This window comes from Rissa tridactyla, chromosome Z, assembly GCF_028500815.1.
Source record: "Rissa tridactyla isolate bRisTri1 chromosome Z, bRisTri1.patW.cur.20221130, whole genome shotgun sequence".
NCBI classification, from domain to species: domain Eukaryota; kingdom Metazoa; phylum Chordata; class Aves; order Charadriiformes; family Laridae; genus Rissa; species Rissa tridactyla.
The window spans coordinates 83,028,713-83,041,396 of NC_071497.1; the positions used below are offsets into that span (position 1 = coordinate 83,028,713).

Below are 12,684 nucleotides of genomic sequence, written 5' to 3' on the forward strand. Positions count from 1 at the left end.
AATTATCTTAATGTACTTGTCCAGAGATTTACCGAAATAAAGAATGAATAAATAATTAGAGAAAAATCACAGTAACATTACACCTAAGAGGCAAAGGGGAAAAATCAGTTCAGAAAGCACACTTGTGAGTATAACTACCAAGCAGATGAAAACTAAGGGAAAGGATGCTAACATTTTTGCATGCTAGTATTGCTGTAAGTTTTTTAAGTTATACCATACACATGGCATACACTTCCATCTCATCTATTTTGTCTGTGAGCTGTTGCACAGATTCATTACTTTGCTCAGAGACTCTTATAATGCAGTAGCATTCTTCACAGTTTTAGTCATTAATACAATTAGCGTAAGCAAAATGGAGAATAACTCCTTAGCAGCCGATTTACCTCCAGACTTAAACCCAAGGAACTGCTGAAAGAGTTCATGAAACGGGAACTGTGACAATAGGGCAATCAAGTCATCTTCCAAAAGCAGAATCCAGCTTGTTTCAGGATCCTCATCCTACAGACAAATACAGTCACTTTTAGTAGCTTTACAATAAAATGCATGGTAAAAGGGCTTCACCATTGTACTAATTACAGTTTGACTGTAAGAGGAAAACAAAGTACAAATGAACTTTCCTTCCCACACCCTCAAGCTCCTAAATTCTTCTTTTGTGTGTGTTTCTAGACAAAAGCCCTCATCAGCTAGGAACCAAAACTAAAGGCAACGCTATGTTAGTCCAACCAAGATAAAGGGAAGCACCTATTCAAACATAGGTCTACTCCCATTCTTCTTTTGCATGCGATAGCTCAAATGTTTAGTTAGTTTAAGTTTTTTTATCTGTTAATACTCATTCCTAGAAACTCCGATATATATAGCCATATCTCAGAGATAAAAGGAGAATAAAATAGACCTAAGTTTCAAACAATGCTTTTTAACTGAAAAAGTTAGCTTTTCTTCCTCTACTTCACAAAAATGAGTACAATAAGCTTAAGCAAAACCACAAAGGGAACAAAAGGGGAAAAAAAAAAAAGAAAAGAAAAAAAAGAAGTCATTTGCTGTACCTCCTCTCCTCCTTCATCGACCAGGGTCCAGTTTCCAGATTCTTTCCCAGATGAAGAGGAACTTTTCCTTTCACTTGGTTTCATATGGCACATGAAATCCGCCCGATTTCTGATTTTAAGTGAGAAATCAAGTTTACAAAAAATTAGAAAATTAAAAATTCTGAATGAAGCCCTCTTTTATTTAAGGGAAAATATTAAAATACCAGATACAAGAACACGAAATTAACAAGTATGTCAGAAAGCTGCCTGGCAGAAAAAGGTGTTGGTCGACAGCGGCTGAGAATGAGCCAGCAGTGTGCCCAGGTGGCCAAGGAGGCCAACAGCATCCTGGCCTGTGTCAGGAACAGTGTGGCCAGCAGGACTGGGGCAGTGACCGCCCCCTGTCCTCAGCACTGGGGAGGCCCCACCTCGAGGGCTGTGTCCAGTTTTGGGCCCCTCACCACAAGAAAGACCTTGAGGGGCTGGAGCGTGTCCAGAGAAGGGCAACGGAGCTGGTGAGGGGTCTGGAGCACAAGTCTGGTGAGGAGCGGCTGAGGGAGCTGGGGGTGTTCAGCCTGGAGAAAAGGAGGCTGAGGGGAGACCTTCTCGCTCTCTGCAGCTCCCTGAAAGGAGGGGGTAGCCGGGGGGGTCGGTCTCTGCTCCAAAGGAACAGGCAATGGGACAAGAGGAAACAGCCTGGAGTTGTACCAGGGGAGGTTTAGATTGGGCATTAGGAAAAATTTCTTCACTGAAAGCGTTATCAAGCATTGGAAGAGGCTGCCCAGGGCAGTGATTGAGTCACCATCCCTGGAGGTATCTAAAAGCCGGGCAGACATCGTGCTGAGGGACATGGTTTAACGGTAACTTGGCAGTGTTAACAGCTGGACTCAATGATTTTAAAGGTCTTTTCCAATCTATACAATTCTGTGATTAAAATCTGGACAGGTGGGAGGCACATTATATATTTTATCTGAAGCACACTGAATTTTTCACTAATTACTGATTTCATTAACTAGCTTCTCCAAGCACCATGTACTCCTTCTAGATAAAAAAATGGATGAAAAATAAATTAAGAAACCCAACCAGTGTATAAACCAACTTAGCAAACCCTTTACTCAAGAGCTTCTGTTGCAGAGACAGTATAACAAACAGGCCATTGTGCAAGGCAAGAACTCTTATTTCACAAGTCACAGTAATAGAACATGTGGGTGTGTCAGCCTTCAAAAGCTGCTTGACAGCTGAAAGCAAGCTGCATTGTACTGTGCGCAGCAGGAGAACGTACTTCCAAGGTTGTATTTTAAGATGAATGAGTAAAAAGAGTTTGAATTAAACTGTGAATCTCTTATTTGTGCCTGCTTTTATGACTTTGCCTGCAATGAACTTTCAGTTTTACAAGTAGATCGTGTGTCATGTTTTCCACTTAAATAACCAAAACATTTATAAAATCGTGTTCACACTTACTTGACAGGAGACATAAGCAGGGCAAGAGACTGCATGAAATGAAAGACACCTGATGGGTTATCCAAGACTTTGATCTGGAATTAAATGCAAAAATCTAAGTAAATCTAAATAAATAAAAGAAAGGGCAAATTAGTATTATCAAAGAAATTCAAATTCCAAGTTTCACGTTTTTCACCAGAAAGTGTCCATAAAAGGCAGTACCCACACCCTGGAGAATGTGTAGCTATGGCAAAATATTGGAAGTTGTCCAAAAGAAGTACTTATAGAAATTAGAGGAGAGGGAAAAACACATCAAAAGCTCCACAAAAAAGACTTTTATCTTTGTTTCATGCGTACTTTGTACTTCTGGGCACCAGGGGGAATTGGTATGTCAAGCACAAGGGAAGTTAGGAACCTACCATGTTAAGTTAACGGTTGGATTGATGATTTTAAAGGTCTTTTCCAACCTAAATTATTCTATTCTATCCTTTTCACTGCTTGCCTTTCCCCTGTTAGTGTATAATTGCAATCCTTTTCCTATGGCTAGATTTCCAACATCTTCCCCTCTTGGAGGAGCAAAAACATTCTTTGCAAGAATGCCCTGGTGTCTTTGGATACCTGCACCTCCTCTGATCTCTACAGATTGAGCCTCTTCCCCTGCCCTTGAAATTACCTAACCAATAAACTTTCCAGGGAAACCAGTCCCATTTCAACACGCAGGATATAAAAATCTGTTCTTCCTCATGCCTTATCCTTCACACCATCTCACAGTCTCATATACAGTTGCTGCTTCAAGTCTAAATATTCTTTCCATTTCCTGGAAAGCACTCCCAAAACCTGCTGCTGCACAAGGCCTTCTGAGGCACGCTGCAAGTTCTTGACTCCCTTTCATGGAGTCTCTCCAGCCAAGAATGAGAAGTGTGTTTCCCTGTTAACCTGCTCGTGGTTGGGCTAGCATGGGTAAACACATGCCTTGACAAATCCCTCACCTTTACCGTGATTTCACACACCTGTAAACAGTGTCCATCATGAAGGATTGACTAGGCACAAGACACTCTCCTCTCCTACCCACTCCACTCCCACTCTGGCTTTCCAACAAGAAAGAATTAAACATTCACACCTGAATTAAAGGACAAGCCCACGCACTGATCCCAGCTGGACACCGAAGGATGTGGTTGAAGAGAAAGAGATGGTCACCCGGACACCCAATTCTTTGCAACACAGACACCTAAAGGGAAGTATACTGGAATCTTGTAAACAACTTCAGGATTTATTCCTTTATATAGTCTTGCTAACTAGAGTAATACTGTTTGTTTTTTTTTTCATTTTTCTTCCTATGTTTTCTAAAAATCCTCGATTTTCAGAACAAGTTACACGAGAACAATATTTAAAAATCTGCTTGCTTGGCTTACGAGCCACAAACTGTTTTCTTTGGTGTAGAAAAATTAATTACTTCACAATTGCATTAAAAACTAATTTATTTAGAAATCAGCAAGAATAGAAGTTTCTCAAAAGTGACACGTCTGAACAGTTTTAGTTTCAGAATAAGTAAAGGCACAATGAGTTTTAAGTCCACTTTGAGCAGTGTTTACTGCTCAGGTGCCAGTCCTTAATGCTGCTGACCTCCACTGACTTCACCAGCCAAGGGAATTCATTCTAAAGATTCACTAACAGATTCTGTTCCTCAAGTAGAACAAACCCCAGAAAAAAATCACCACATGCAGGACAGTGAAAGAAACAGTAACACTTTCAGAAATTACTCCCAAATTCATCCCATCTATTGGATCAAACAAACAGATATATCCACAGTTACCCCCTCACCAGTCTCTGCAGCCACATGAGAAGGTCACTCTGAAACTGAGGATCTTCAATAACTCTGCGAGTGAAACTGAAAAGGACACTGATACATTCCTTCAAGTGGCCCAGGTCTGAAGAAAGATTTTCTGAAGGCTTTGAAACTGTAAATTAAAAACAGAATTAAGGTTTGACGAGCGGCTCTCAGTAGTAGCATAAGTAGTGGTTTTGGTGCCATATAGAAAACTTGCTCTCCGTATTTATAGATGCCAAGGTACTTCAACACAGCTGCTTGCTAAATCTGACAGAGAAGAACACTTTATTTAGAGTACTTTATTTCATCTTATAATTAAGCACTGGACGCTAATTACAAGAATAATATACTATGGTTACTCTCAAAAAAGGCGCTCCATCAACATAAACTTTGTAAGAGCCACCATTTACTATGCATATAAACTATGTGGTAGCCAAAGGGAGGAGGACTAGGAAGGATAAATATCTGGGGCAGGAGGAATACTTTAGCTAAAAGATAATATTGATATAAACCCAAGTAAGTGAAACACCTAGGATGAAAACCAAAAAGATTTCTAACGATTAGGGCTGCAAGATTTCAAATGGTCTTCCAAGAGGAATTAAAGCAGGAAAAATATCCAGCTGATTTTAGAATTGTGCATAATCCATTTGGAAAAGGGAATGAATTACACATTGCCTTTGACAACAGAAGATTGGAGTCCAGCTGTCCCATCCCACCCGGTGTTCCTCTACAGCAATCAGTGGCAGTATGCAGCTTAGACAGAAGAAGGTACTCCTGCACTCAGCTTCCACTCTCCAGGTGATAAGTTAAGAGAAATGGAGTTTTTCCTGGGACAAAAAAGTTTCACTGATCCCTGCATAAGATCAGCAGGTTTTAGTATCAGAGGAGAAACACTCCAGCACACAAATTCCACCACAAGACTCCAAAACTGCAAGTGAACAACGCGCTGGGCACCCTAAACAGCATGAGGAGTGTTCCAGACCAGCAACACACCTTGGTCTTGCTGCTGAAGAGCCACTGATCTCAGCAGGGACGAGCTGCTGAGCAACCTGTAGATATATGACTCCACTTGCAACCGGGACAACACCGAAGTGTATGAGTGCAGCGCCAGCGTCTGATGCACATGCTCTGCTTTGGCTTCAAACAGCTTTTTCAGTTCCCCCAGCACACTTTCATTCAGCTCCACTGTCTGGTAGCGATGGTAACCTGTCACTTTGCACTGATCTGCACAGAGACCCTGAAAAGAGAGCAATTATTTTATTTAAGTGGTTTTGTTATTTTGTTGGGTCAAGCGTGTTTATAGAAATTAACCTTGACATAACCCTCCCCTCAAAAGATTTCAAAGCTTTCATAAAAGGGGCCATTTCACATTTGGAAAAGACAAATGTGTCAGAACATCCTACATACTTTTTAGACCTGCTGATTACTAAAGATTCATATCCCTGACTTCTGAAGAAATTCCTCTATAAACCCTCAATAACTCAGATTTAGAAACGGACATGAAGTGACTTGTCTGCGTCACTGAGATGTGAGCAAAATCAGGTCTCTCTACCCTCAGTGAGCGCAACCGCTTCTCAGTTTATGGACTTCCATAAATACTTAGATCTGCCATTTTAAAGCTAAAATATGTACTGAAACAAGATAAATGTTTTTCTAAGCTCCCAGAACTGAATGTCTATAGCAATTCCCCATTGTACATTTAAAATTTTCAGAAATGAACTGTACTCTAACTTTTTCCCAAACTGAAATTAAAAGCTGAGGCCAGTCTTCCTCTGTCATATCTCTAAAAGAAAACCACAATACAGAATATTCCTGTTAACTCTTTTATGCAACCAGGAAGCATGCTTCAGAGACAGCACTTTGGAAGCTTAGCTTGAAAGTATCCCTGTGTTTCCAAAGTTAGTAGAATAAGAATTTTAAACTGGTATAAAGACAATTATTCTGGACATACAATAAATACATCGTGAATTGGGATGGAATAAAGCAAGCAGCAAGCTTAGAGAACTATGATGCCCAGTGGGGATGTAAGAGTGAAGCCAAAATTGCTTTCAGCGCAGAAAGCAATCAACACAAAACTAAGAGTCCAATGAGGTTCGGTGTTATTCCCCAGGAAAAGATTCAAATCTGTTCAGCGGATGGCTCTCAATGTCTCAGCTCTGAGGAACTGCACAGGAGAGGCACTGCACTCACGGAAACAACAGTAAAAGCCACCACATACACAGGTACTTAGCACCTTTGAACAATTTTGATGATGTGTTGGCTATAAACACCATCAGAGCACCAGAACAATTTTATTCACTCCCACTGTAACATCCAGATCCAAAAACAAGTTACACAGAATGAGTTTGCGGGAACACTTTTCTGATGCACGCACCAAAGAGTTCTCCAGATGTGTCTGATTTTCAGACTGAAATGCTACAAGAGTACCACGACCACCCTGGAAGCAGGTAAAACCACAGGTACACGTATGGAGCAACAGTTACTGGAAGCAGGCGGACCTCATGCTCCTTCTGCTTTGAGCAACAGGGTCACCCGCAAGCATGACTTGAGCTCCTCTGCAGCTGCCGCCTCTGGCAGCAGGACAGTCAGGAGTGATGTCAATGAAAACTGTCACTCTGGGCAGCAGGCCAGACAGGACATCACCGCTATGGTCATTCTGAAGTCCTCCACCACCACGTATTCCCTGCATCTATGGGGAGTACTGTGATACAAACTTCACCCAACGCTACAGGCCGAACTGGCTGTAGACAGCTCATTCTGACTACAGACATGAGTCAGACTCCAAAAGACATCACTAACAGAGATCCCACTACCCTACACTCATCAGAGTTTAAAAATCAAACAGCAAACTGGCTTAAATCTCAAAAGAATGATACTCCAAAGTACTGGGGGTCAGTGAGAGACAGAAAGCAAAGGCAATCATGTTTTTTAAAACAACACAGCTTAAATAAAAGAAACCTGACAGCAAGTAAAATTAATGTCTGGAATCACGTCCAAATAGTTTGAGTTCAAAAGTAGCTTCAGCAACAGCACCTGCACAGTCTTCTGTTCTTCTTTAAAAGTCCATAATCTCCCCTTAACATTTTGGCAGTCTGTCGTCATAGCCTGCAGCTCTGCCTCAGCCAGCAACAGCTGCTTCCTGCACCGCATGTAGTTCAGGAGCAGTTCATAAAATTCATGTCTGTCCTGATGAGCAACACTTTCAAATTCCTCCGCATAGGAGTCAACATTCTCCAACCATGAACATGGCTCAAAAATTTTCAGCTGTTCTCTGGTAAATGGCACCAGTTCTGGCTCAGTTGGGAGCTCTGGATACAGCCTTTCATTGTGTAACAGCGGTTTAACTGCCATTATGGTTGGTCTCTCATAGGACAATTCAGCCGACAAGTCTGGATAAACCGGTTTCAATCCCGAACGCTGAATACGTGTTTTGGATTTTTCAGAGAACTGCGAGATACTAAGAGGAAGCTTCTCTGAAGAATGGAAAAGAGGATTTTTAACATCCTGTACATTTTCAGTTTCTTTGTCCTGTACAAAGCCGACTACTGTCTGACAGCCAGCAGCACTGGAATGAAAGGTACTACTCGATAAATCAGAGTTTTCTGATCTGCCAGCAACCGCCTCCACGGGGCTGTCCAGTTTGTCTGACTTGCTTTCTCCACTCTTCTCAACATCCCCCTCACATTCCTTATGGGAAGGATCAGCTTTGAACTCTTCTCTATCTGTGGGATGCTCTAGAGTTACTGCCGAAGACCCTTCATTTGCTGAAGATAAATTACTCTGGGGGATGTCGCACACATCATTTATAGTTTTTCCATCCTCCGCTTCATCACTGAGATGAATTTCTATAAATTCTCCAGGATGTTTCACTTGCACTTTACTGGCTTGAGAAGACACTTCTGCCACAGGAGGGAGGAAGACATCATCAGGCTCTTGTATCTGGGACTCCTCACTACCTTTTTTCTTTTTTTCCTAGGAAAAAAAAAATTAACAGCATGTCACTACCAAATAAATCGCTCTCCCTTGCATCTCAAGTCCCACCATCACCAAAACCATCATTTGTCAACATCACGACTCCAAAAGCCCCTCTTAACACATTAATTTTCATAATATTAAAGGTGAAAACAAATGCACCAAACAGATCCTTTTTATTTAGTTGCCCTTTGACGACTTTCCATCAGTTCACTTCTTGAACAATGCTTCAACATCTCTACGTAAAAAGCTATAAACATCCCAGGACAGAATGTTTCATTAACCTATAAAATATATAAAAAATAAAAAATATAAAAAATAACAAGACCCTGAACTCTTAAAAAGAGTCCCTAGATTTTACCAAACTACAAAAACTTATGTTGAAATTCACTTTAAGTTTTACAGAAATATTTTAATGAACAGAAAATTACTTTTAAAGTAGTACTTTCAGAACATAGAAAGTCTGGAGCGCATCCCTTAATTACATTCTGAAACAATCACAAAGTCTGCATAAATACCGAAATACCTATTGAAAATAGGTATTACACACTATAGATGTAGAAAAACTTAGTAGGGACCTTAAGATGATCCACTTTTAAATTAACACCAGTTTGGAAGTAAACAGCTCCCATAAACTAAATCTAAATTGCAGATTAACCTCCTTCTCAAAGCACAGCATGGGAAATAATGCTGCACAGGAAGTCAACAGAGATTTTGTCAATTCATAAATCATTTGCCAATTTGTAAGTTGTTTGTGTATACCTAGCAGTTGAAAGTGAAACTGAAAAGAGATGGGTTACAATGCTCCAGTTTTGGATGACCCAGATAACATAACAAAGAACACAGCTGAAATTAGGAAAAGCTCTCAACATTCCTCTATGACTGGGGAAAAGATGATCGTTTTGGAAACTTGAATCACATATACTTTCACTAAACATCTGACATGACTTTGCCTTATGAAAGGTCACACATGAAAACAGATCAAATCAAGGCCCTAGCTAACCTTGATCTCAAGCTTAATTTTACTTCATAAATATGCTCACAGCTCCTTTACAAAAATGGCAATACATTGGCTTTGCTTTCAGACTGTGTTTTCCAGTATATTGAAACCTGTACACACTTCTTATCACACAAAACACTTCAGACACACTCCAAGGCTTGCTAAAGCTACGGGTGAGAGGTGAAAAATAGATCGGCACAATTGTTTAAACTAGAACTTACAGCTATAATAAAAAACTCCTGCCAATTAACTCAAAGTCAGTAAGTTCCACAGGATACTATATCACTAGATCATATTTTTGACAGTGCGATCTGCATACTTTACAAACATATGGTGGTCCTTTCTTCTCTACAATCTCGAAGTTCCTCCTTGCAGTCCTCATGCAGAAGAAACTCCCTTTATCTTTCAGTAGCATTCTGTATTCCTCCTAAACACTACTGTAAGATAAAATAGTTGCTTCTAAAAATGTATCAAGTGTCTTTCAGTTCTTGTTTTCCAAACAAAAAAAAGATGCCATAATCAGGGATTTCATCTGAGAAAGGATGACAGAAATCAGATTCTGAATTAACATGAAAGCAAAACCTGCTGTTCTCTCTTCTGAGGGTTTAGCCTTTAAGGCATAGATGATGCCACTACTTGGCAGCTCTGCAGCTGAGCCAGCCTTTCTCCCAGATCACATGAATTTCAGCTTTTTCATCCTTTTTCAAAGGATCACGGCTGTTTCTGATGCATGGGAAAAGTCCTTGATGTGACAGGGCCCCAAACTGCATTCTCAAACACTCCTGCATATTAACAGAGCTGAGCACAATAATAGAAACAAAAATATCAGGAATGGGTCATGCATAACACTGAAGGATTCTGGATGCTCACATGTGACATTGACAGTGAATTGTTTCACAGTGAATTACACCTGGAAGGGATGGCCAAAGACAGCAGCCAGTGGAGTCATGGTTCACATGTTGTTAATTAACTGCTAGCATCATCTGTGACTCACTGCCTTCCTGCAGGGAACCGATTCTCTTAAGCAGCAGTCTCTAGAGTTAACTGCCTTGATGATGCCATGGGGCTAAATCGAAACAAAAACAATGACCCACTTACTCTCGTGGGATTGCTTTTCCCTCCAATTTTTACTTGCCTTGAGTTCACAGTCACAGTTGATACATGGATCTAACCCTTGTTTTACAACACAGTGGTCAATTAATCCATGAATTTATTTTCAAAGGGCTTTGGCAACCATAACTTCAATGACTTTGCTCTATGCAGTGCAGTTCACAAAGTGTAGAGCTTAAGCAATTAAGGGAAACATTTCCATTTTGACTCAGCTCTGAGGTAGTAAAGTTCTGAACTGATATATCTCATGAACTACTGAAATTCTGCATAGCACAGCTGCAAGGAACGCAAAGCCTTCAGAAAGCTGTTAGTACTAACATCCTGAACAAGGAATATACTTCCAACAGGATTAAAACCTAGGAAGAATTGTACTTAACAACTGTAGCACCAACTAAGGAAGAAGAAACACTGTCACATGCTATACACGGTCTCACATTTTGAGCATTTCAAGGCCAAACCTGTATGTACGAGATGGAATAAGACTATCATCTCACACTATACTAAAACACTGCTACATGCTGATAAATTCTATTGCTCTGTGGCTTCACCACAGACGCAACTCCAGCTACCTTGCTATGCAGAGCTATTCGAAAACACCATACACCATAAATAAATTTTAAAAAAATAAACCCAAAAAGCTTATTTACACCGTTCTACAGCACAGGAACTCTCATGCCCTTCACTTGTCTGCCAATTACTCTAAGTCTTCTTACATCGCTTTGGAAAAACGCTGACATTCAGAAGCCTTTTGAGAAAAACACACCCCCGTCGCCCTGTTTTCAGCAGAAGAGAAAGAACAAACATGGATATAAGCGCCACCCAGAGCAGCCACCCGTTCCATTGCTTTAAAAACAAACATAAAAGAGGAGTAACCCCAAATCCGAGCCAAATCCCTTGACCGAAGTCCCACAGTGTGTAATAACCCACTGCTACACACACACATACACACACGCCCCCCCGTCGCACTAAACCCACCCCGCTGCTGCAACCGCCGCTACAGGCGTGAGGCGGCCGTGACAGACCCCCACGCTGGGCCGTGACAGACCCCCACGCTGGGCCGTGACAGACCCCCACGCTGGGCCGTGACAGACCCCCACGCTGGGCCGCGTCCCCCCGTACCCTCCCCTGGACGGCAGAACGAGGTCCCGAGCCGCTCCCCGCCACCCACCGTCCCCGTCCCGCCCTACCTTGGGCCTGCTCTTGCCGCGAGCCTTGCGGGGACCCCTCACGACCTCGGCCATGGCCCCGCGCTGCACCCCGACCCGTACGCGGCGACTCGGGGCGGTGGCGGAAGGGGCGGTCCCGGCCACGCCCCCCCCGGCGCGCTCGGCCAATCAGGGGCGCGGCGGGGACGGGAGGGACGGAGGGACAAACCGAGTCGCGGTGCGGCGCCTCAGCAGGAGCCGGGGAGGAGGCCGGGTTCCCCCACAGGGGCCTAGGAGGAGGTGAAGGTCCGGTATAGCGATCTGTGGGGCGGCCAGGCCCCCCCTGTAAGGACCTACGGGGAGGTCAGGCTCCTCCACAGAGGCCTGGGAGGGGGCCAGGCTCCCCTGTGAGGACCTGTGGGGAGACCAGGTTCTTCCATAGGAGCCTGAGAAGAGGCGAGGCTCCTCTATAAGGACCTGTGAGGGGATCAGACTCTTCCATAGGAGCCTGGGTGGAGGCCAAGCTCCCCTGTAAGGGTCTGTAGGGAGGCCAGGTTCCTCTATAGGAGCATGGGAAAAGGCCAGGCTCCCCTAGAAGGGGGAGTGGATTTATGGGGAAGTCAGGCTTCTCCATAGGGGCCTGGGAGGAAGCCAGGCTGCCCTATAAGGACCTCTGGGGAGGTTATGCTCCTCAATAGGAGCCTTGGAGGAGGCCAGGCTCCTCTAGAGGGGTCTGTTGGGAGATCAGACTCCCCTATAAGGATTTATGGGGAGGTCAGGTTTCTCTACAGGGGCCTGGGAGGAGGCCAGGCTCCCCTGTAAGGACTGGTGGGGTGTTAGACCCCTCAATACGAGCCTGGGAGGAGGTCAGGCTCCCCTGTAAGGAACTATGGGGAGGTCAGGATTCTCCATAAGGGCCTGGGAGGATGCCAGGCTCCCCTATAAGGATCTATGGGGAGGTCAGGCTCCTACGTAGGAGCCTGGGAAGAGGCCAGGCTCCCTTATAAGGACAAGCGGGGAGGCCAGACTGCTGCTAGAGGGAATGTGGGAAGCCAAGCCCCTACTATTGAAGATGGGGAGTGTGAGATCTCTTCTGCCTGCACTGTAGCAGGACCTGGAAGCGCCGTTGGAGTGGGACAGCCTGTCCTGCAGCGGCTGAGGGTCCTC

General features: G+C 43.3%; 1 protein-coding gene across 5 annotated transcripts in view; it reads right to left on the reverse strand.

Annotated features, from left to right (window-relative positions):
• The window catches only part of EPG5 (ectopic P-granules 5 autophagy tethering factor), a 71,648-nt gene extending 59,966 nt beyond the window's left edge, over positions 1-11,682 (reverse strand). For 4 of the 5 annotated variants that reach the window (XM_054185054.1, XM_054185053.1, XM_054185055.1 and 1 more), the window contains exons 1-8: positions 11,560-11,682; positions 7,324-8,262; positions 5,284-5,527; positions 4,284-4,420; positions 3,583-3,690; positions 2,484-2,557; positions 1,044-1,152; positions 384-498 (exon numbers count right to left, since the gene is read on the reverse strand). In XM_054185054.1, coding sequence (XP_054041029.1) covers positions 384-498; positions 1,044-1,152; positions 2,484-2,557; positions 3,583-3,690; positions 4,284-4,420; positions 5,284-5,527; positions 7,324-8,262; positions 11,560-11,613 — 1,780 coding nt within the window. In that variant the 5' untranslated portion in view covers positions 11,614-11,682. The remainder of the gene's footprint in view (positions 1-383; positions 499-1,043; positions 1,153-2,483; positions 2,558-3,582; positions 3,691-4,283; positions 4,421-5,283; positions 5,528-7,323; positions 8,263-11,559) is intronic. The other variant, XM_054185056.1, reaches the window with a different exon arrangement.
• Between the last annotated feature and the right edge of the window lie 1,002 nt (positions 11,683-12,684).